This window comes from Betta splendens, chromosome 14, assembly GCF_900634795.4.
Source record: "Betta splendens chromosome 14, fBetSpl5.4, whole genome shotgun sequence".
NCBI lineage: Eukaryota > Metazoa > Chordata > Actinopteri > Anabantiformes > Osphronemidae > Betta > Betta splendens.
Window position 1 is genome coordinate 9,852,365 of NC_040894.2, and position 25,244 is coordinate 9,877,608.

Consider the following 25,244-nt stretch of genomic DNA (forward strand, 5'->3'; position numbering starts at 1 on the left):
TAATCAGTCTGCTGATACTGGTGAAAATAAAGACCCTGTTCCTGTTGCAGTTGATGTGAAGGCAGTGGAACCTGCAGTTACAACAAAGCCAGTAAAGGCAACACCTTCGGCCCTTGATGTTGTAAAACCAACAGAACCACCTGCAAAGGAGAGTTGCAAGACCGCCTCTCCAACGCAGGTTGTGGCAAAAGCTCCAGATGTAAAGACTGCTCCACAAAACAGTGTGAAACCAGTTTCTGATATGGGATCCAAATCACCTAATAAATGTGGTGGTGATTCTGCAATGAGGTCTACTGAACCAAAGGTGAAACCTGCAGTCACAGCAGAGCCTGTTGTAAGGACAACACCTCCAGTAGCTGAGAAAGAAGCACTGCCTGCTAAAATCACCACTGAACAACAAAATATGACTCCGCCGCCTGCAAACAAGGTGGAAGAAGGTGGAGCTGCTCGAAATGCATCCTCTGACCAAACCATTGAACTGACAGATGCATTAGATGAGGTACCACCCACAGCAGAATCTGTTCCTGAGCCTGTGAACGATCCAAAGCACTCTCACTCAAAGGGGTCAGAACCAAACCAGTGTGATGACACCAACAGGTACGTCCATTCGAAAACAAACCTTTATTTACTGCGTTTTATAAATGTAATATTCACTTCTACTGTGAAATGCATCTCATGGTTTATTGTTGCTATTCATTGCACTGTAGCACGGAAAAGTTTCATTTCGCTGCATTTGTACCACGCAGTCTCGGTTTTCATGCTTTTTAAAAATGACTCTCTCATTACCTCAGACAAGGCAAGGCTGTTTGTTCATTCTGTGACCAAGTCATCAGTGGAAATGTCAAGATCACGTTCAGTGACCCACCACTGACCTGCCACAGCGAATGTCTCAAGGTTAGTTCTGTCCTTTAGGAAACATGCTAATCATACGTCATGTTTGTGGTTCTACCTACATTGACTAGTATATTTTGCAGTGTGGTGTTTGCGCCAAGGACCTGGGAGATTTTCTGATCCCCATTTACCTGCACAACCAGTTGTTCCACTGTAAAGGCTGCTTCGTAAAGGCCCTCAAGACCTGAAGCCCAAGGGGGACGAATGTGTCATCACAGCAGTCTCATGTCCCGCGGTGATTAATCAACAACGTTTAAATGAAGTACTTTACAATAAGCATAATATCTTTATTAACAGTGTATGTATACATGGGTATCGTCTGTAGTTAAAATAAAATCTTAGAATAAAATGGTTTAATCAGCTTTATTGTGAAAAGAGCACACACAGCACTAACACTGGTAAACATTAAGCACAAGTCACCTCGAGGCAGGTTATGGAAGCATCAGCACTTCTGTGACACAGAATCAGTTACATTTAAGCCGGAAACAAAAAACCCGATGGCAAAATGGATCCAGATATGTATTTCTTCTTTTCATTGGAAGATTAAAAAATGCATTATGACCGAGTGTGTATTGCAAGTGAATGCATAATTGAAAGTTGGAGGATATCTCAAACCAAGAGCCCTGGTACATTCACTGAATGCTGTACATGCTGTTAGCTTAGTAAGGTGACCCCGTAATTATTCAGGAAAAGTGATACATCAAACTTCACAACAGCATCAGCACCAGTGAAGCTACACAAGGATACAATTAGATCACAACCAGAAGAGGTAAATGAACAACAAAGCTAAGAGACGCATTGCTCATGCGTAACAGTGATGGGAACCGTTCGTCTGTTATTGGCCACGTCTAAAGAATTACTAGCAGGTGATCCAGGCTTTTTGGAAGTTGCTGTTCCCAAGAGGACAAACAGAAGTGTAGTGCTGCACATGTTGACTGTCCATCCCACAGCCAGAGAATGGGGTCGACTGAGATGGAGACGTTTCGATTAGCGGATGCCTTTCCTCCCCAGAAACCGCAGGACGGCATAGTTGTAAGTGGTGGCGACTAGGTACAGAAACTGAAAAGGCAGAGAGGAAACAGTTTAAACGCTGAGAGGCTGGGTTTCTGTGCACCACACACACAGTGTGTGTGGGTCAAGCGCATGAAGTAATTTCAGGTCATTTAAACGGTAAAAGAATATGTCGCTAGAAATGTCAATCCATGCAGCTCGGCAGCTCCGAGCAGCTAAGGGTCTGAGATATAAATGTCTGATATGGTGGCGCTGCCAAGCGAAGGAGGTGATTGACAGGCTGCTCCGGGTGCTCAGCGCCCGTTAGTCCAGATGAGCAACATACTTTGCTGCATACAATATCAGTGAGAACAGGAACACGAGGACAGACACGCACTCATATTCACGGTCGTACTCAAAATAGAGTCACCAATTAACCTAAGAAGGACCAGCAGGGTTTGATTTGCACCTGTAACCTTCTTGATGTGAGGTGACACTGCTCAGTGAATCCCTATTAAATAGATTCAGCTCCTGCGCATTAGAGAAGCAGCAGAAGCTTCAGTAACAGATACTGCGACACTGGAACCAGAACTATCTGCATACCGGGTGCCTCTAAGGTATTGTTTGAACTTGAAGCTTCAGATGGAGACGTTTCGCACATCAAATGCACTACTTAACCTGACCAGAGAGCAGTTAGTGCTTACCAGAGCCAACAGAGTGATCCCAGCACCAGCGAATGCAGCAATGTACAAGTCATAGGTGACGTAGAACTGTAGGACATAACAAACAACAAGCCAGTTTTTAGATTCGTACTCTGTTTGTTTTATTCTTAAAAAGCCCACTTTCACACCCATTAATAATTTAGAATAGATTTGCCCACTGATGTTTATGGGAGGATGTAAACGTGAAATGGTCTAGAAGGGAAAATGGGCTTCTTCTACTCACTTCACTGGTTTTGCAAATAGATGCCAAGGTCATTCCACAGGACTTGCCTGGCATCGCGTTCCAAGGAAGCAGACCTTAAATGGAGGCATTATGTAAGTGATGTACAGTTGCTGAATCACGATGATGTCACACGGTGTAATAGAGAAACAGCAGTTTAGACAGGGTTTCACATTATTGGATCACTAATTCAGCCGGCCGCTCTGAAACCAGACGCCGGTGATTAGTCGGGGACACATTAACATTCAGCACAAGTGGACGCGCAGTCACTCATTATAAGGATGACGCACCGAACTGCCTGGCGTCCATGCAAATCCAGCCGTGCTGATTTATGCTGGGGGTCGTCTCGGCCAGGATGTTGATGTCGTGGCAGGTCTGCTCCATGTTGAACAGGAAGAAGACGGGGATGGCGGTGAAGGCGAACACGGCCAGCCAAATGAAGGCCAAGATGTACGTCACGATGATAAACTGTTAAAGTAAAGGTTGCAGCGTGTAAGTTCAGCGCAAACGTGACAAATGGGAAAGAAGCTCAGGTCTCAGTGTGATGAACTACATGTTATTAATGCTGCTTCAGATTCACAATCCTGTGTAAAAACGAATGTTTCACTAAGGTTAGAAATCATTTTAAATGATCTGTCGTCCTATTAATCCCGCCCCCCACTTGCTCCTCCTCCCCCCTCCTTCCCACGTTCTCACCGTCAGGCTGAGGCAGCGGCCGCACTGGGTGCTCCGGAATTCACCGAAGGTCTGCTTGACGGCGCTGGTGGCGTAAAACCCCTCAGCCAGCAGCAGGATGCCGTAGAGGAAGAAAAACGAGGCCAGGCCATAGATCACGTACTGGAAATACTTGATACTGGGAAAGTCATGGAGAGAAGTCAGGGAAACGCCAAAAGAGCTTTTTGAAGGTAAAATATGCATATTTGGAGAAATAAATGCAGCACATCACTCACAAAGATGCCATGACCATATAGTCCTGAACGTTGCGGGCGAAGTAGGTCTCCACAAGGACTTCGGTCTGGGACAGAGCTTCATGCCCACAGCCACAAAATAACGCCATGCCAGCATAGACCAGCAAGGTGGCCACCAGGGACGGGTAGGGCACTGCCCCAATGCATCGGACACAGCAATCATAACAACCTGAGGGGGCATAATATATCAGCACACAGGCGGCACACACCGCACAAACAAGTACACAACACATCTACGCCGCGTCGGGGGAGCTAAGAAAAAGGCAAATCCATGAGCGCACACCGAAGCCCCACCGACAGGTAAAAAAGCAACCCAAGCTAAACTAGACAGCGGGGGACAAGCTGCAGCTCCCAATCCAGCGTCCAAACAAAAACAGGAGAATCTCATGCACTTGGTCCAGTGTAAGCTGCGCTGGTGAAGCGGGTAGCAAATATCCACACGGTTAATAAATGCATTGACAGAAATGGGATAGAGGAAAGCACCTAAGGCTTTGCAAAGCCAAGGCTGTCTGACCGGAAACATTTGTTGCTCTCGATACCCGTACTCCACAACAAGAAAGGTCCCGGTGCCAGCCGCTGGTGTACAGTGCTGCCTGCAAGGTGTTGCTACTGTAAAATAAGCCCCTCTGTGCTGATTTCATCCGTATGTTAAAGCTGCTCTGCTCGTACCAGCACCCAAGAGCTCAGCCCCTACTGACTCTGGCCCGGCCCTCTTTGTCCAGCGGTCACTGCCGTCACCAGGCGAGCGGGAGATGTTGGTGCAAGACTGGCTTCAGGACCCAGAAGAAAGAGCTTCTCTTTGTGGATGGAGATACAATGTCCATTGTCTTTGCGACGATCGTTGGGGAACAAAAGGCAGCGATGTCAAACGAACAATGGCCACAGTAGTATGTGGTGGCAGGGGGTCACCAGGACTGTCCCGGCACCGCTGGCAGGGTCACGGCTCAGGCCACCGCCATGTACAGATGCTGAGACCAGTACCCTGACACAGAGTGTCAAGGGTGGCGGGGCTGGGTTCAAGTGTTCAAAGCGTGGGTGGAGAAGAAGAAGAAGAATATATGGGCTCATTTAAATATCTACACAACAGCAACAGCACCACCACCACCACCACCACCACCACCACCAACAACAACAACAACAACAACAACAACAACAACAACAACAACAACAACAACAACAACATCATCAACACCAACACCACCACCACCACCACCACCACCACCAACAACAACAACAACAACAACAACAACAACAACATCATCAACAACAACATCATCAACACCAACACCGCCACCACCACCACTCAATCATTTCACAGGATCTTGGTTGGAATGAATGGAAGCTGAGAGTTAAACAAACTGCTATGAAAATATAAATAGTAACAGCAGGAAGACGGCTGTAGCCAAAATACTGAAACGATGGTGCCTGCAGACGCCCACGCTTCAGCTGTGCTGCAACAGTAGGTGCAGTGTGACAGTCTTATACTCTCTATTTGCATTCAGTGCAAAAAGCAACAGTTCATTTTTACAGTAGATGCCAGATAATCAATCAGGAATCTGAAACAGTTCAAGTTTCTAAAGTGCAAGTTTCCCCTCAAGTTGTTTGCGAGTGAGAAAGAAAGGGGTCAGCAGATGCAGTTCTCATGGAAAGATGCTGATATGCAGCCAGGACACATGTGGGAGTGTCTGACCTCTTTCACATGAGTGACCTGACATGGCCTTGGCATGATGAGAGTCACTGCCCGGCTGAGTCTGAGTCCAGGGCGGTGAAAAAGGATTAAAGGGGAAAACCAGGAGTTTTACTATAAGCACGCATTACTGTATGTTAAACTGTACTATATGCTGCAAACAAGGGAAGATGATGAATGGAAGATGACTTAAAAACACAGGTGTTGCTCTTAGAGTACTTGAAATAAATCAAAGCACAGAGTTTATATGCCTTAAATATTGCACACAGTGCAGCAGGGCAACGTGATGTCTACGGACAGAAAGGACATATTAAAGGCAACACTAGTAAGATATTGAAATTCACATTTTCACATCACATTAATAAAACATGATAAGAGATATTAAAAATTCTGTGCACTCACCCATGTCCAGAGAGAAGTGCGGGGTTATTGAAGTTTTTGCTGGGCGGCTTTGTGACTGTGATATGAGGATATGACAAGTTATTCCCCGCGACTCCTATATGAATCTGACTCGCGCTTTTGTCCCATCAACAATAGATAGACCACATCTCCACGAGTCACATCTTAAAGTCACAAAGTCCCATTTCAGTGGCCAGCGGTTATTTATGGGGCCAGTGATTTAGGCCTGGGTGCGGGGGGCAGGACACTTTGTTGACAGTCACTGTACTTTAGCTGCTGTGTGTAATACGTGTGAAGGCTCAAATAGGTCTAATCTTTAGCAAGAGTAGATGTTTATGTGTGCACACCTGCCACAAAGTCAGTTAAATCATTTCAGAAACTGGGAAATGTGTTAAATCAAAGCTTTTTCACTTTCAACAACAAACGCACAAATTGTCATTGTGCATGTTTTTTATTGCAGATCTAAATTATGATACATGTGAGTTTGGAGGATTCAAACTATACTGTTCATTATCATGCAGGTGTTCTTGCACGGTGCACACTGAGAGATCCAGACCTGTGGGCGAGAGCAGCACCTCCACAGACACGCAAAGATAAAACGTACCAGAGTTAAATAAATTTAAATGCCAGTGACTGACATTGATGAAGTTGACTAACAAGGGTGACATTGACGGTCTGGTCCAGCTGCTGCTCTCCCTCCCTCCCTCTCTCATGTTTGACCCAGTTGATGTCAAAGCTGGGCGCAGCACAAAGGAGCCAGTGTGAAGAAAGCACCATTTTCTCACTGGAGAGGTCTCTCGTTTTATTTGAGTTTTTTTGGCTTCACTTACAAACAAATCCACCCATTAAATGACAGCAAATGAATGTCTTTGCCAAAGCAACAACGCATACACAGAATATGAGGTACTGATCTGTTGTTAAATACGTCCTTTTTAGTTGATGCATAAAAAATTATAGCTGCGCAAATTGGTAAATTATTTGGTTTGAGTTGCCAGGTTTTATCCTTTTGTGCAGTAAAAACCTCGAGCAATAGCAGATGAAGTAATTAGTATGTAGAAAGGATTAATGATGCAGGTTTTGTTAAGATGATAGTGAAGAGTGCAGAGGAATGATGCCTTTGAAGCGAGCGAGAGCCAGAGACAGACAGAGACATGAAGCAATAATTAAAGTTGGGACCGCGCGTTAGTGTGTATAATGGCTGTCAGCTTCACTCGTGGGCTGTGAATAAGCGGTAATGTTGACAATCAAAGGATTAGGTGGGAGGACAAGTTTTAGAGGCTCGCTTAGCTTGGATGACATGAAAAGACAATTTATGAATAAAGCATGTTCCTCCGAAGCTGATGCCGACGGTGGTCAGGGATGTGAGCAGCTAGGATGATGAATTATTGGGTAACACTTAATAAGGCGGCCTGAGTCATTAGTTAATGCATGAAGTGGTTTCAAACAAGCATTACTCTCAAACCTTTCAGCTGTGTTAATGTGTTATGATGCCTGTGTCCAAATAGATTTTGCATAATCAGATGGAAAGTGGTACCTACGCCATGAACGGCAATGACAGCTTTCAGCGCGTATGTACTGTACTGTATATGAGATGGAGCATGGCGGCCTACAGTATGTGTCAGTTGTCTTTACAATTGTCTGCGCTCGCGATAGACGCACGCGCTGAATGAATTCAAGGGAGGAGGAAGCCTTTAAAGATGTCTGAACTCCTGCTACGTTATCTTGTGACATGAATGAATGAATGAACAAAACAGCCATCAGACACACAAACAAGCCAACAGGCCCTTGTCAGACTCAGACCGAGGAATTAAATCCCAATGACCCCCTGCGGTGCGTCCCCGAATGATTTACCTGCGCACGCCATGATGACACCAACTGGGTGTTTGTTTGCTGCCGCGTTTGATTTTGCGTCGGAATAATCCGAGACCGTGTCCACGTTTGATGTCTGGGCGTCTGCGAGCGGCTAAGTGTGTTTTAGCATATCAAAGCTAGAACCCGGCGTTTCGGGAGGAGTGGAACAACAATAGTTAGAGGAACATTAAAGAACAAATGTGGGAAAGGAGCACTGTGATGTCGCTGGAGGTGCCACGCGTCAAAATAGATCAGTTTCGCTGGAGAATCGTAATTGGGTTTAGTTGATCAAGTCGTTCTCCCCACATCATACAGTTTATTGTGTACTGTCATTAGATAACGTGTCATGAAATCCCAATTTTCAACAAGAGTCACTGTTAGTTCCAAAAATCTTTTAATAGTCGTCTTATTTCGATTAAACAACAATATGATAGGTTTAAATCAAATGTCCATCATGTCCATTCAGCGAGGGACGACCCCTGGATATATGTTGGTATGACAGGGCCGGATAATAATGTGAAGGTTTCATGAAACTCATTTTAAAATGCGAGTAACTGAGTTGGTTACATACAAGTACAATTTAATTACAGTTAACTTCTCAGAGACCTTACAGTGTTCATAAACAAACAACAAAGAAAAAGTCGGTCTAAGTTTATTCTGTACAAACAAGCGAAGCCAAAAGAAACACGGTCGAAGCAAATGGGTTCGGAGAGTGAAGCAGAAGTTACAGGTGGAGTGTATTTATTAAGCAAAGATTATGGACACAGGAAAGGGAAAAATAGCAAGGATACTCAAATAGACTACAATAGATTACACAACACCACATATGCAAACCTCAATGGTTCGTTTGACACGCTGCCTAATTTACATCTCGGTAGCACACTTCTCCCTCGCACACCCACACACACAGACACGCACACACATACACGCACACACACATACACGCACACACACATACACGCACACACACATACACACACACACCCACACACACAGACACGCACACATATACACACACACACACACACACACACACGCACACACACACACACACACACACACACACACACACACACACACACACACACACACACACACACACACACACACACACACACACACACACAGGAGGCCTGCACTCTGCTCTTCCAGATAGAAACGCTTCCCTTCCACCCGTCCTTTGTTGCTCGTGACCAGTACTCGAGCAAAACCGCCGTCCACGATCCCACAGTTATTACTTATCTGAGTTACGAGACGTTTGAAAGTAATTACAGTAAAAATACATTTTCATAATAAGCAATGTACCATGAGAAATATGTATAAAATAGCTTGATAATAGTAATAGTAATACTGCTTTTCAGCTTTTTCCAGATCTCATCTTTGTCCACCATGAGTTGAAATGTCACTTTGTTCCACAAGATCAAAATAGATATCACAGAGTAAGAAAAAGCTTCCCATACAAATCCAACTGTATAAACATTATACTAAGTTCTTGCTAGGTAAAGTTCCAAAAAAGCCAAAGTGAAAATGAAATGCACTTTTTCTTTTTCAATGCCTTTGAAAGTGATTATTATAAAATGACTTTGCAGTTAGACTTCCCATTATGAGAGAGCGAAGGCAGGATGTTGGTGGTTGTGCACCTTTGGAAACAACAGAACAGAACATATTCAATTCCTATTTAATCTATACATCCTAAATACAACTTTACATTCCGCTTCAGCATCCGTCCCAGCGCTCGCCTCCCTCGCCCGCCAGGCTATACCCGCGTGGTGGAGTGGGTGCTCGGCAGGCCTGCGGAGCTGTAGCCGGCGGGGAAGGTGCTGTATGGACTCATGTTGGACAGGCCCATGAGGGAGTTGGGAATCATGGTGATGTTGTTGGGCGTCATCAGGGGGATGTCGTCTGGGGAGCGCCGCTGCCCCAGCGAGTACTCCAGGCTGGGCGAGACGTGCAGCGGGTTGTGGAGGGCCTCGCACTGGTTCCTCTGGGACGACAGCGTCTCGTCCACGGTGGCGGCGTGGCCCGTGCCGTTGCCCTTGGCGTCGCGCTGGGGGCTCGGCTGCTGGGACGTGTCCTGGCGGCTGCGCTTGTCCTTGCGGTAGTACAGGGCGGCGAAGGCCAGGACGTTGAGGAAGAGCAGCGACGCCCCGACGGCGATGGTGACGCTCAGCTCCGTGGAGTAGTCCCTGGGGTTGGGCATGATGAGGGGGCCCATCTCGCGGCCGCCCTCGCTGTGTGCGGTGGACACGGGCGCCCGCCCCGTGCTGCCCGAGCGCTTGCCGTTGGACTGCGTGGGGTCGAGCGGCGTGACCTTGGTGGTGGTGGAGGAGTAGTGGAACATGTCGTGGAGGTTGTAGAGATGAGGCACCAGGTGCTTCCAGAAGGCCACTTTGGTGGCGCGGTAGTGGTCGCGGATGCGGGGCTTCAGGCCGATGTGCAGGTACAGCTGGTCGTAGGGGTCGTACTTGGACCAGGCCACCTCCTCAAAGCGGTTGGCTTTGGTGTGGATGAACTTGGTGTCCTGCGGCACCGGCTTGTTAGGATCCCTAAAAACACAATAAAATGCCCTTTTACGATAATCACCTTACAAATGAAGGCATTGAGTCTTCATATTAAATAAGCTCACCTAAACATTAGTTCTAGCCATGTTGCCCAGCCCTGATTCTGTGCTACTAAAGCAACGATTTCATATGCTAAAATAAAAACACGAGGGTTTCATTAAAACGCGGGTGAAAAAGTTCAACACAATGTAATATCAGCATGTTTCCTCCAGGGCTCAGCATTCCCTCGTTCCCACACACAACGGCCCACAGTGACCTGCGCCGCCTCCGCCTCCCACTAGGCTCCAGCGGGGCATCAGGGGGACGCCTCCTCCCCAGCGGAATTCACTTACACGTCACTTATCTTCAAAAGCACACGGCAGCAAATCTTTGCCTCTATATGACAAATTGTGAAGCGGGCTGTCAGGACGGGAGCTGCGCGGCTTCATTCTTCCGCACTTTCAACAGCACGCTCTTCCAGTGCTGAGCCGGAGTTAGTGTAATATCTCGTCAGCATCAGCATCAGACTTGTCTTGAATAATAAACTCCCACTGGCCTAAAACTGGAAAAATGTATTAGGCTAAAAAATGTCTCCTGTTCTTTGAATACTTTGAAATGCCACTGCTTGTGATGATAATCTAACAGGAAACCGATTGATAGGCAGCCACAAACATTTTTATCTCTAAACCACATATAAAAGCTTCCATAGTAAAGGCAGAAAGAGGCGACCTCTGCACAGGTTGCCTGAAATGACAGCTCACTATAAAGCAGACTGGTTTTATAGAGTTCACCTTTACTGCCTCCTCGATGTTTGTCTTTAACATAACCTTTATCTTAAACACAGAGGAACTGCTTTATGTGAATGAGTAAATCCCTCTACGTCTGCGTGAAGAGACGAGGCTTCGGCCGAACACAAGTCTTTAAAAAGAAACAGCCCGACGCTTCAGGAAACGGGGCTCTATTAGTCGGCGTCCGCGGGATTGTGTGCACGCTGCAGTTTTCCCAAACAATGCGACTCTCCGGTGGAGCATTACCTGCCTTTCTGTCGCCGTTGGGCTGGAGCAGTTCCATTTACTGAATACGCTGTTTGTCAAAGGTGCGGGTGCAACTTTAAGATATTCCAAGTGTTTTGTAGTCAAACCAATTACAGCAAGAAGCCCAACATACAGTGCGGGCAGACGTATCAAGGGATTCAGACTTTCTTTCATACTTTTTCTTCTTGTGAACTAACATAAGAGGGTTGAAATTGTGAATGTGGGAGTTCAGGCTGCGCTTAATTAGGAGACACCACTTAAAGATGAATCCTACCACACTCTGACTATTTCTAAGACAAGGCAGTTGTGTAAAATAAGACAGTGAATGCAGTCAGGCTGCATTTGCTGCTACTCACCCGCTCTTTGCGAAGTTGGTCCAGTAAGTCATAACCACGGCGCTGAGCATGATGTCGTTCCTGGAGAAGTTACACGGGAACAGATCAGTGGGGCCCACCATGGGGATGCCGAACACGTAAGGCACCTCATCCCCGTGGGCTGAGTCGGACCACACCGGCTTCATAAGGCTCTGGCAGTGGTGGTAGAAGGCGTAGAAGTAGGTAGGGGAGCCGTAGCGAGCGTGGAGGTCTGCCGTGACCACCGAGGGCTCCACCCACTGGTGGTCGGTGAAGAGAGCCACCAGGGTCTTTCGCCTGGTCTCCGGGTTGTCCTTGTCAGCCCAGTCTGTGTACATGAACTTAATGGTCTCCCTCAGTGTGTCCTTCCCTTCCGGGTAGCCGTACAAACTGTCCACAAAGTCTGACACGGCAAAGTCAAAGTCGCTGCCGGACACGCCATCCTCCAGGTCCATCACGTTCTCCACGAAGCGCAGGCCCTCTCCCTGATTCACCCCGAGCATGATGTCGTAGTTGAGAAACTCGCCCTGCTCCATGAGGATCTCCGGGTCGTCCGGGATGACGTCTCCGTCGATGACGGGCCCGAAAGCCACGCGGTACCGGGCGGGCTGGATGTCCTGCTCCACCAGCTCCTTAGCGCTCTTCTTCTGCAGGCACGAGACCATCTCCATGGTGTCCAGCACGTTGCAGCCAACCCTCTCGGCCAGCATGCGAGTGTACTTGACCGGCTGGTAGTTGACGGCCCAGCTGGACAGGGCCGAGCCGCTCTGAATGATGGCTCTGTGGAACAAACCTTGAGACAAAAGAGTCAGGACAAAAAGACATAGGACAAAATCAAGGAGAACAGCGGTTAGTGTCTTAGCTCATTAAATCGTTATTACAATGTTTTCAAGTAACTATAATAACTAGTAATAAACCAGTAGTAAACATGAATTAGAATTTTTCATCAACTTACCTGAAGTTGGCCTCTTTTACTGCCATTATAATAGATAAATAAAAAATACTTGCTTTTCTCTTATTTTCTTTCCCTTATTTGTTTCCGGTCTCATTGCTTTATGCAAATGACAGCGGCAACATGTTGTATTAATGATCAATTTGCAGCGCTGCCTCTGCGCAGAGGTGTCTAGTTTCTTTGCACAGCATATTCCCAGATGCAAAGTAATCGTAGAATTGTTAATTCAGCGTGTGTCTCGCGAGCTGCGGCCCACACATAGACTTCTGAAGCCAACTGTGTGGCGGAGGATTTGTGCAGGGAGCCAAATATGCAGTAACACTGATCCCGCGATGTTGATACAGTAAACACGCCGCGCCACTGTAATGTTTATAGGCGCTGCGTCACCTCTGTCTCTGGGGAATTGTGTGTCCAAACCTAAAATGACAAGTGAAATCTATCACGTCAAAGAAATGCTGCGCTGAGGTTAAGGCGCGGTACGGAGACGTAAGCGCAGGGACAGTGTCACTTTCTCCTTCTTTTGCTGTCATTTATGTGACATTTTTTCAGGGCAGCAGCTTGCGAGTCTAGTTCAAAGACAGCCGGAGGTCTTTGTGCATTTGCTGCAGCCGAGCCGGGGCATCAAATACAAATCGCACAAAGGACAGTCGCTGCGGCCTTCCTGGCATTGATAAAGACGCACCACTCCTGCCCTTCTTGTGAGTCTGACCGCCATCAATGGGAGGACCACCGCAATAATACAGCGAGGATAAGAGGTTCGTTTCCCAGCGGGCAGCTCCTATTGAAATAAACACCTTTGATTCTTGCAAGCAGCTATGAGTAAGTGCACCAATAGGTATAAATTCCCCAAATGCCAAGTTTAAAGCTACCAGTTTTTCAGTGTATAGCTTATTCTCCTTTAAGTGATATGACAACAGTTATAGATAAAGGAATTTCCCATGAAAAATGCATTTGTGTGTGTTTGTAAAGGGAAATTTGTTAGAAAATTGTTTTGCTCCCGCTTCATCCTTTACAACACAATGAGGCAAGTAGAGCAGGCTAAATAAAATGTGATGTGATGCGGAGGAATTGAGATGATAACAAGCGATGATCACAGGTGAATGTGATGATATGCTAAAAACTTTATTATACTAGTAGACCTCTGTAAGAGCTTCACATTTTAAGAGGCAAAGCTTTTAGGCTGATTAGGCAGAGGAGTGGGGCCCGAAAGCAATCACTTACTTAACGAATACCCCCTTTACCCCACTCCCATATCACACGGCTTGGTCTCTCTGGAAGAGAGCTACGCTTAAAACAAAGGGCAAAATTCTGCAAAGGATTAAAATGCACGATTTGCATTAAACAGCAAGAGAGAGATAGATGGTAAAGCAGCTTCTTACCCTCTGAGTGATGGGACAGTGTCAGCAAACTGACGCAAGATGCACCGATCCCAGATCCGAACACAGTGATGCGACCTGGGTCTCCTCCAAAGTAACCGATGTTCTTACTGATCCAGCGGAGAGCTTGGATCTGGTCCAGGAGCCCGTAGTTTCCTTTTGCTGCCTGGTCACCGGTACTGAGGAAGCCTGAGGAGCACAGAGGCACAACAGGGCCTGTGCTGAAATAGAAACCCACAGTAGCGTTCACGGCTTTGATCTGAGGTTGAAGCCCAGCAGAGCATCTGAACACACTGACACCGTTTCCCCTCAGGTGTAAATGCGCCTTTGCTCTCTCCCACCGCATCTGTAAAAGCCTCCAAGTGGCGGGGGCCCCAACAAAGGTGATCAGGTCTCATCAAGTCTGAACCCTCTCATTTCTCGCTTTCAATATTGACTTCTCAACATTTCTCCTCAGCGTCTTAAAACAAATGTCAGCAATCTGCACAGAGGTTGCTCTTACAGCTAATGCTGTTATTTACTCTCCTGTCTAGTCTCATCTATAGAACGAGGTGTTTGGAATGCTAAGCGGGGGTAAAACAAAGAACCTTTGACCTTGTGGATGTTGCACTGGTGCACAATGTATTTAAATGGTGAGGGCTGATGTTCTCTGTACAGGTTAGATAAATCTATCCATAGGAAGATACATTGTGTTGTTAGCATGGGTATACAGCAGCTTTTCACCAACAAGGACAAGGTGTGATATGTACAGTGGTTACATCACTATTCCTCTGAGGACATCTGGATGCAGACCTAGCTATGCCCTGCTCCTGAGATCTCCAATCCCGGCTACTTACTGTGTATTTTCTCACACTGTTTTGCAGTTTTCTCTCCTGTAGGTTAATAAGGGCAAGGACGACGTGACACCATTATTACAGCTTATTGACTCGGTATAAACACAGCTAAGTAGCGTGGCTGAAACGCCATTAAGTGTAACCACACGGACACGCTGTAATTACCTAATATTCCAATCCTGTAGTTAAGCGTGACGACGACCACGTTCCCATAGCTGGCCAGCACGCTGCCATCCATCATGTTCCCAGTGCCCTCCATATAGGAGCCTCCATGGATGTAGACCATCACGGGCCGAGCCTCGGAGTCCCTTATATCTGCAACGTCAACACACACACACACACACACACACACACACACACACACACACACACACACACACACACACACACACACACACACACACACACACGCATGCTGAGCAAACAGCTGCAGAGGCAACCATAATGAAATGGGGAATAATGGAGCACCGTGACTAAAACTGTATACTGCAAGTGTTCAGTATGAGGTATGAGTAAAGACTGCTCAGAAAAGGTGCTAAGAAGCAGTGGCGGCCCGTGCTCTGCAAGCTGTAATGACGTGCAGAGAAATGCATGGTAAATACACTCCGACAAGGGCGGCGTGAATAGATCGGTCAAATACAAAACAGCTCTGAAATTTTAGAAAGAGAAAAACTCTTTTTAAGTAATTGGGATGTGTGTAGTAATTAACTAAAAAGAAACAACTATAAGATTTCAGGCGATACAGAGATCATTCTCTTTCTGTAGGATCAGTGTGCATTGCAGAAGAGCTGTACCACTTTCTGTAAGGGCTCTAACAGTGTTTGACATAAAGCTTGAGATGCGGTAGCATCAAGCTTATGTAATCATAAAAATCGCATAACATTTTGGTTTTCCACTCAAAATAAAATACCCCCCCCCCCTCCTCCCACCTCCCCGCCGCCCGGATCCTCCCGTCCAACAAACCTAAACTAAAAGAAATCATGCATCAAGACTGTGAGCTCTTAAAAAAAATACCTTCAGATATATGAGTCTCAGCGTGAGAGAACGCCGCTCCCTTTTTCTTGTGTTGGCTCCCTGGGATTCACATGCAGGAAGAAGAAGTGCAGAATTTAAAAAAAGCATATTGAGTGTGTGCTTCTTATTTAATTTACAGTCCAATCCAACTGACAGAATCAGGAGACCAGAGATCCATAAATTTGAGGCAAAAAGAAAATTAGCCTATTTGCATACAGTATGTTACACTTTCTCCTGTAATTGCTTCCTGACAATTGCTGTGTAGGCGACATAAAATCTTTGGAGATGTATATGACACAATCACACATACATTAGGACTTAGAGTGACGGGGACAATTAATAAGTGTTTATGATGTCAAGAAATAATTGTCCCTTGATAGACATTGCTAGTAAGTGGCCCATAGTGTAAGTTTATGTACACAGGCACATGCTCACACAGTTACCTCTGAATGCTTAATTATCTCTGGATTGTTGTATTGATCCAGCTGCCGGAGCTTTGACAAGTGTAATACATTTCGCATGGTTCATTTTGTCTCCGTGCAGCGCTATATTCTCACAAACTGTCATGCCAATTCTCCAGATAAACCACTGCAGGATAATTACTAACGATACGAGGTATATATTACTGAATAATTAATAACCTCTGACTTCAGTGGTGCATTGAGCCAGACAGAGAAATCACAAAAAGGGCGAAACGCCGCGATTTTCAGTCACCCATTAAAATGGGATGTGTAAAAATGTTGAAAATGCACAAACACTAGGACAAACAATGAAGGAAGAGAATGCTTGAGGTGCATTATAAATAAACAACGACCAAAATCTATAATGTACAGAAGTGATCTGCCATTTCCTGAAGAATTTGAATGCAAATCTAAAACTAGCATTGACCTGCTGGAGGTGGTGAGGCCTCGAGGCAGCGCTTGGACCGGGGGCTTTACACCGTTCCGGTCAACTCCGCGGCAGGCGGCCTGTTTAACCGTAGTTGCTACGTTGCTATAGAAACAAGGCTCCGCTCTGAACGCTGGCTGTTTTCGTATTACACCGGCACTGTCTGTGGGGGAGCCAATATATTCTCGGAGGCCATGTAGTACTGTGTAATGAAGTAACCTGAATTAGAAAGGTCTGTTTGTCAACATTAGGTGGAGGAAACGCGGCCTCGCCGTGGTGCTGCACTGCTCCGCTAATCCGCAGACGCACACCAGACACACAAACGTTCCCCTGCTGCTTAATTTCACAGTTCTATTAGGATCCAGTAAGCGATAGACAGTTGACTCCTGTACCTCTCTAATTGGCCCCCAACAGACGCACTGTCTGAACAAAGCAGGGATTTAATGGAATTTAGACGAATTGTAATTTTTTGCAAACACAGAACTGCTGAATTCACTCCACCACTTTTTCAGGTTCAGCCCTAATGGTTGGAGGTGTCGTCCAAACATGCTCGACTCATCATTTTAACAGCTGGAAATGATGCTGGGTTTGGACGAACCAATATCTCAACCACACCTTCACTTAATAATTTATTATCCATATCTATTAGTGGCAAACCCAGCACATCCTCCTATATATTTATATTTACTGATGTCTCTCTGTGTTTCTCAGAGGCATCCAAGCAATGCGGTCTGTTGCCATGGCTACCAAAATCTGACTAATTTCCTGCCTATCAATGGCCATGTGATTGTTGTATCAAATGGAAAACGACTGCAACCAAAGTCAATGATGACATTGCTTCTGATGAGACATCAGCCGTGGCATGAGCGGCACTCACACGCGTGTCACAGGCCAACATCAGCACCACAGCAGCAACAATCGCATCGCGGCAACTCACCGTCCTCTGTCGGAGCGTAGATGTTCAGGTACAAACAGTCCTCGCTCTGGTCTTGAATGTATGTGGCTACTGTGTCCAGGTTGTAGGTGAACCATATGGGCATCATGATCTCTGGCACGGTGTTGTGGATGTTCTGGGGGCACACGGGCATGAAGTGAGTGGCGTTCTTGACTCCTGACCATGAGGACGGCTGCTCGGGGGGCATGAAGCGCTTCTCGCCCACGGGCGGAGCGGCGTAGGGCACCCCCAGGTACTGGTCCACGGGCCGCAGCACCTCGCTGGGCACGGGAACCCTGAGGCCTCGCAGCTTCCCAAACTGGGTGGTCACCGTGGGGTAGAATCGCTGGCTCGTCGCCTTGGTGAACGACCAGCAGGAACATAATATCCACCAGAGAAGAGCACAGTGGGTGATGGTTACAGTCCCTTGCTGATGGAGCAGGTGCGCGGGCAACAGGTGGTCTCTGAACGTAGCCAGCCACATGGTCTGGGCAAGGCAGCGCCCTTTGCACAACACAAACGCACACTGTGGTGTCTGCTTAGTCCCGATGCAGCGACTGTGTCAAACAGACATCACCCTCTGTGGCCTTGACTGTGATGACGCTCGAGTCCGGGTGCACCTACGCCAGGTATGGGCCGCTCCCGCTCCCGCTTCTCATAGCAGCGCACTAAGATCTGGAAAAACAAAACGATCGGGACAATTAGAGGATGAAAACCCCACCATTGCACCTCCTGCTCCTCGCAGACCCGCTTCCCTGTCGTTATGTAAGCGTAACATCGCTACGCCACATCCACTGTAACACTCCAGCGCTGGTAACCTTTCCAGAACAAATTGCAGTTTTGAAAGATTTATGCTTTTACATGTCGAAATCTCGGAACGCTGATCTGTGTGCGACCGAGGAGGAGGCGACGGGAGGAATGTGAAAAACGCACCGATGTTGGACTGAGGCCGCAAAAGCATCTCAAGATAAAAAAGGTGTTAAACAGGCCCTTGTCTCGATAGGAAGAAAGTAAACAGACAGGATTTCAACGTGCAGCCGTGACGGACGAGAGACTGAGAAGAACGTCTGACCGACACGTCTGTACCTCTGTCTGTTTCCCCTGAGCAACACCTCAGCTCCTGACGTGCTCATGCACAGCTGAGGTGTTAAATATTCCCCGAGCAAACGCGTCTGCTGGGATCAGCCCAGCTCCAAGCCCTGCTCATAAAGCCCAGTAATTGCAGGTTAATTGAAAGTCTTAAGGAAGGTTTATGAGCAACAATGGATTCTTTGACACTTCTTTTTTTTGTTGGAGTCGGTATCCGCTGCAATCAGGGTTGTGGGTGAGCTTCATTCTGCTTCTGTGATCATAAAAATCTTTTCATTTTCCCGCTCGCATGTAAACACCACACTCGCAGCATTACAAACACACTTTAATTGCCTTTTCATGAAGTGGATGCAGGGGCCTCTATGAAATCCCTTTCAGGGCTACATTAAAGATTCCTCGACTGGATTTTTTTAGTCATCCCCGGAAAACCGGACCGCGCGGCGCGGGGAAACAAACGTTTTCTTCACACGTGCGTAATCACTTTGAACCTAATTGCAGAAACCAACTGCTGTGTCTGCGCGATGACAAGCGATAACTAGTTACGGCTTCTTCGGCGCGCACGCTTCAGTGAACAGGAGACTACGCGTTCATTCATAATTAGATGTGCATACTCGATGCTAAATAAAGTGTCAAATGTTGGGTCACCCACGGAGAACCACAGGCAACAAACTGCATATCGCTTCTTCCAATTAACTACTTTGCAGCAGAAAAAGCAGCTCGTCTCCTCCCTGAGCGCGGGGCGGCGGTGGGGATAATATGCTCAACACAAGGTTCTCACCGGCTCATCAATGAACACAGCAAAAACAAGCTTGTTAACCTAATCAGATTTATTGACGAGCGGTGCCTCGGACGCTGTCAAAGACTGCAGCTAAAGGCTCTCTTTCAACCTGACAGATCTGTTGGGAACGTTTTCTTCCTGGGAGTATGAGAAGCTAATTAAGCATAGATGTGGTGCATAAGCCCCCAACCCCCCCACCAACATTTTGTTTACCCTAGCAGAATGTAAACACAAACAAAGGCTGCTCATTTTTGCAGGTGTAACGAACGCCTCACGTGCCAATTATTAAATCTGAGGTAATATTATATTTGAGAGACATCAGCTACGCCTCAGGATAGTCCTGCGCTAATTAATGCATAGGAATCGTCCCCGTTGCCAAAAAAGATGGAGGTTTATCTCAGCCCCCGTGTGACAATAATGTGTAGCTGCCAAACCACTGAATTGGATGGAGACGCTTCCGCAGCTGGACATCTGCTCGCGCGTTTGTGGGTCTTCCATTTCACAAAGCGTTTGGGTTTTATTTGAAGGTGAATAACTAACTGCTGGGGAAGTGGTTTGAACTTATCAGATTAGTGGTAAAAGCGCATATAATTGACATCGCCGCTCAGGCCCGGCTCGTTGTGTCTGGCTAAAGAGCAGCTCCGGCAGTAAGAAAATAAGGCACTGCTGGGGCTGCAGCAGATCAAAGGCATAATATGAATTCTTAAAATGAGCGGCATTTCCTTTTATATTACACACGCACCCATGGTATTAGCATCAGTATATCAGCAAAGAGCTGCCAGTTGACATGGAATCAAACATATGATTAAATTACCTGGAACAAAGCTGAGGTAGCTTTTCTTTAGACTTTTATCTAGTTTTACTGGTTGTAATGGAGGCGGTCGAAGCGGCTGAACGCTGCCGTCGTCTGAACCGTGGAGTCGTTCCTCTCTGACTTATGATCTGCGATTTGACAGATGTGGATAAAAGCTTTGGGCTATGGCTCACACAAAATGGGCCAAGTAATAAAAATGAGCCATCACTCAGTCCGGTTTGATGCACTGCAAGTTTTTGGGGGGTCGTTTAGACCAGCAACGAGCCCGGATACGGAGGAGGGAACACATGCAGGAAATACGTCCTGTCAATTAAATAACTCAGCAACTGAGTGATACGTTCAAAAAGCAAAATGTTTTACAAGCGGATGCTCTATTTTGCTTGACAATTCTGCAGCAGTCGGCTGTTCAGCCTGTGCATCTCAGTCACGCAACCTGACTCTGATACACTTTCAGATCCACTTATACTAATACTTTAATTGTAATTTGACTGACTTGATCCTAGTTGCAGACCCAATGTTATAATCATGTTTTACTATAGAATTACTATCTCTACGCCCACATCATTGACAGACACACAATTCAACACTAATTCACCACTAATAAAAATCTCTGGGACAGCATTATTGATCATGCTGGCCCACCCCGGGGGCCCTTAACATGAAAGCATTTGAAAAGAAGCCTGCGTGTCAGACAACAGCAAAGCGCCGCTAATGCCCTTGTAATTCAACTGCTGCGAATCAAACCAGCTTTTGTGGATTCCCCAAATACCCCTCGTTTAGCAGCGCGATAACGCGGAGATTACTGCACATTGATGCACGGAGGAGCGCTTCGCAGACAACGCGCAGGTACCGGTCAACATAACGATCCGTGCTTTAAAACGAATGCAATGATCCCAAGCCGGGGGGGATGCAGCCACAGCCCAGGCATCGACACGCTGCCGTAGTGTGTGCGCTGCCTCACGGTGTGACTGGTGTTTAATCTGGGTCTAGGACGGTGTAATATTGGGCAGATTTGGGGAAAATGTGGCGAGCCGAACGGATGGCCCAACGTTTTCCGCCGCCGAGCAAACGCTCACAAACGCATATAAAGATTAGATCAGATGTTAGTGATCAACCCGCACCGAGATTTGCCCCACTGGAAAAAAAAAAACCCCATCATTAGGTTAACTCACCTGCTTTCACAGAAGGAGATACGCGCTCCATCTCGAGATTTCCTCCTAACCATGCCCGTCACTTTCGACAATGGAGCGTGTGCGTGAAATATTTCCGCGGCTTCGGCATCAAACGCGCGGATCTCCACTCTTATCTCCTGCTTCGCGCGGGCTGCGTGCGTTGCGCATTCACGACGCCAAGGTCAGGATCGCCAACGGTTTTAATGGAGCGCCCACCATAGAGATCTCTCTACGGCGCCCACTGCCAGCGCGTTACTAGGCAACCGCAGGGATACGCCAGTGCATCACCCTCCAACCACCGAGAAAATCCCAATTTAGAAACCATCAACTAATCACCTTAACATCGAACGGCGCTCGCGCTCTTCTCACTCACGCACACTTTGCGCCCCGGCAGAATCTACACCTGAGCACCAGAAAGACCAAACAATTGTCCGGGCTCGTGTGGAGAGGTTTAGTACATTTAATTCGACCCGGGCTCTTTAGGAAATCACGTGGAAAATTAAATGGAACAAGCAAAATGTAAAACCATCCTCCAAAATGTTTTATAGGAATCTATTTTTCATCATACCTTTTCTGATGAGCCTTGCAATAACAGCCATTAAACGCCAGGGTCCCCCGGCAAACAGGCTGGACGGTGCCTGAGAGGCACCGAGACCACACTTACAGACGGGATGAAGGCTTCTCTGTTCATTAAACACTACCATTACTCGTTGTCTGGGCCTATTTTAAATATGTAATTATTTAAATAGTGCTTGCATCATTTATCTATTCAACTGTTTTCCTTCGCAGGGATGCCACACAGGAGTCTGCATCCAGACAGATGCTGACAGAGCAAACGTTTCTTTTGGCTACTGCTGTGCATTTACACAGCAACTTCCTTCCCTTGACACGGATGCGGCCTAGTGATGTTAGCTTTAAGCCAGGTTACCAAAGCCAGGAGAGTCTTTTTTTTTCATTACAACGCCCACATTTATTGATGCTGAAGCAAGGAATAAACTCTTTCTCTTTCATTCTCTCTCACCTAGTCTTACAACAGAAGTTTGGGGGAAGATGTTGGAGGAGGATTTGATTTCTCCGGGGAACGGTGATACCTGTCTTGCACAAATCTGCAGAGAAGCGCTCAGCTGCACAAATCATTCTTTTGAGCTGCTACAGGAGGTTTTCTGCTCTGCCTTTTAATAAAATATATTTAAAAAATGTTTTATATGTAAGAAACATGCACAGTCAAGGGTTCTTTAAAATCATGGAGTGATTTGTTTGTTTAGGTTTATTTTCAGATGGTAAAGTTTCTTTTTTTATAAGTCATTTCAGAATTTTGCGTAATTAAACTTGCAACCGTAATCTACATGTATAAAGATCCAAAAGTTTTACACTAGCTCCCAGTGGTCATCTTGGTTTTCCATACCAACAAATGCTGGAGCCCATCTGACACATACACATTTATTTTGCTTTCATTCAACCAGACATCATACAGCAGTGCCATTGTTTATCAGGCTTCTTTGCGTGTCTTTGGCAAAGTTCAATCTTGACATTTTGTGTTGCCTTGCGCCAAATCAGAAGCATTCACCAATCTGCTTTTCACTGAGTGAATAGAAAGCTGTACGGTACCTGTTTTAATTTGGCATCTGATTCTTTCTCTGGACCCTGAGGTAGAAACAGCTGAAGAGAGGTTTATCTGCTACTGTGTAGCTCAAACCCAGACCATTTTTTGATGAGCCTTTTCAGTGACAATTCCCAAATGCCTTAAAATGTTAATTTTAGTAATCAAACATATGTTTCAAACTTGGACATTAAACATTCCCCTTGATGAACTCTTACATTCAAGTATATGTCAACGTAAACAAAGCTGAATCTTCATTATGACATTTTTAACATCTTGACATTTTAGGTATCATTTTGTTAATGATAATGATAATAATTAATCAGTTTAATGTGGCCCCCTCCAAATCTTTTTTAACCTCGGCTGTTCCTCTGAGCCTAATGCAGCATAATTCCCATGATTCTCCTTCAACAACAATCCCCACATATTTATAGTTTTTTCTGTGGGACTTCAAGATTATTGGTGAACAAGAATAGTTGCCAGCCTCAAATACACAAACTCAAACCACCACTACTTTAACATTTAAACAAATCCTTCTAGATTTATTACAAGTGATGACATGTTATTATCAACAAGGAAGACGGAGAAAAAGAGTATAGTGTTGAGAGAACCTGGTCTCCTGCAGGAGAAGAGTGTTGGTCCTGGAACCCCATGGTCCAAGATACAAGTTATCTACCGATCCATGGGGCTCGATCCATCAGCTAGACATTTGGCTACGTTCTAACTTTTGACCCGATATCATATCAATGATCAACAATAAGTGTTTACTCAGAAGGAAATATTTCTTTCCTGGAGTCTGTTTCAGAAATTCCCTTGACAATAATTCTGCCAAAATACAAAGGTTATAGAACAGTCACTCTGACCTGTGAACATGACCAGAACAGACCCTTGATTCTTTAGAAATTGCAGCAGACACAGTATATATTATAATATAATCCATAAATATACAAGAATAGAAAGAAAGAAATTTGTAGTAATAGATATAGCAATATAATAAATTATTTAGTTAAAATAATTTAACTAAAATATTTCTTTGTTCTTTTAATATACTATAAATAGATGTGATTACACTTTAATGAACCCCAGGGGGAAAGTGGGTCAAGCCAGCTGCAGAGAAACGGATCCGAGTGTAAACCCAAACAGCTGCTAAACACGCCTGAGAGAAATAACCCAACAAGATACTGTGTATGAAAATGTAGTGGTCACAAGCAAACGCCGTTCTTCAGCAGAAGGTGATCACATCTGCAGATTCACAGCAGAAATGCAGTGAGTGCAGAATAAGCGACCACGCAGTTCAGTTAAGTGCGCGCACAGAAATCTGTCAATAGATGCAAATGAGATTTAAATTATTTATATAATGACCCTTCTACAGCATGATGGGGCAACATAAGCATCAATGCACCCCAGTTTAAGAAACCAGTTTAACTACAGAACTAAAGTAGTGAAGCTCACACTTATTGGCCTTATTCAGTGGCCCTTTTCTTTAGCAGGAGAGATTTTTACTCAGAAATGATGCCACTGTCAGACACCCCTGGGTGTTCTTGAGGTGATGAAGTATGAGGCGACAGAATTGGTTTAAGGTTATTTTTTCATTAGGTGCATCTACACGAAGGATTTTTTCCACTTATAACAGCCATGTGTCTCAGTAATGTCTGCCTTCAAAAGCTTCAGGGAATCCCCTATAAAATAATAGCATCCCATAATCTTCATAAATTTCACATGCAGGCAGATGCAACATATTTTACACGTTATGTTTTGTTTACCCACTGTGATGTACCAACCAGTTTATACTGTTTTTGCCTGTAACAAGGAAGCATAGCATATTTAACGGTATATTGTGCACAGCGCAGGGTTTTATGTCTGCAAGACAAAACTCTGGGGAAAAAGCACAATGGCTGCGGTTCCTTCCACTTTCCCGTGGTGCACTGCGCACGTGTAGTCTGTGGCAGTTACGTTTGATAAACAGTTTCATTTCTATCTGTTCTCAACCAGACGTTTTCATAAAAATGTTCCAGGCAGCTGTGATTTTAGATTCGAGCATCGGGAGTTGACTGACAAAATTAGACTTAGTTCACATTTCCAGAGGTTAGCGGCGAAATCGGTCACTAAGGCAACGACGAATGACGCGCGAATGAGCCC

At 45.8% G+C, this 25,244-nt stretch overlaps 2 protein-coding genes and 1 long non-coding RNA gene across 6 annotated transcripts; 1 reads left to right on the forward strand and 2 right to left on the reverse strand.

Annotated features, from left to right (window-relative positions):
- Positions 1-731: 731 nt before the first annotated feature.
- LOC114869765 (uncharacterized) lies at positions 732-1,243 on the forward strand. Its single transcript, XR_003788211.3, has 2 exons — positions 732-894; positions 975-1,243. It is a non-coding gene; the product is annotated as an uncharacterized LOC114869765 (long non-coding RNA).
- On the reverse strand, positions 1,240-6,053 carry plp1b (proteolipid protein 1b). Of its 2 annotated transcripts, none has more exons than XM_029174239.3 (7): positions 5,881-6,053; positions 3,774-3,960; positions 3,520-3,676; positions 3,114-3,291; positions 2,827-2,900; positions 2,586-2,651; positions 1,240-1,950 (listed from the first exon to the last, which is right to left on the reverse strand). In XM_029174239.3, the coding sequence occupies exons 1-7, from the start codon at positions 5,882-5,884 to the stop codon at positions 1,879-1,881; spliced, it is 738 nt and encodes a 245-aa protein (XP_029030072.1). In that variant the 5' UTR covers positions 5,885-6,053; the 3' UTR covers positions 1,240-1,878. The 2 variants fall into 2 exon arrangements, with proteins under 2 accessions (XP_029030072.1, XP_029030071.1); XM_029174238.3 differs by lacking the exon at positions 5,881-6,053 and adding an exon at positions 4,275-4,839.
- Positions 6,054-8,105: 2,052 nt separating this feature from the next.
- Positions 8,106-22,214, reverse strand: LOC114869577 (neuroligin-3-like). 3 transcript variants are annotated; one of them, XM_029173917.3, is made up of 7 exons: positions 22,074-22,214; positions 17,656-18,327; positions 15,831-15,890; positions 14,982-15,131; positions 13,987-14,172; positions 11,659-12,448; positions 8,106-10,274 (listed from the first exon to the last, which is right to left on the reverse strand). In XM_029173917.3, the coding sequence occupies exons 2-7, from the start codon at positions 18,134-18,136 to the stop codon at positions 9,485-9,487; spliced, it is 2,457 nt and encodes an 818-aa protein (XP_029029750.1). In that variant the 5' UTR covers positions 18,137-18,327; positions 22,074-22,214; the 3' UTR covers positions 8,106-9,484. The 3 variants fall into 3 exon arrangements, with proteins under 3 accessions (XP_029029750.1, XP_029029749.1, XP_029029751.1); XM_029173916.3 differs by lacking the exon at positions 22,074-22,214 and adding an exon at positions 21,506-21,864; XM_029173918.3 differs by lacking the exons at positions 15,831-15,890; positions 22,074-22,214 and adding an exon at positions 21,506-21,866.
- Positions 22,215-25,244: the final 3,030 nt, after the last annotated feature.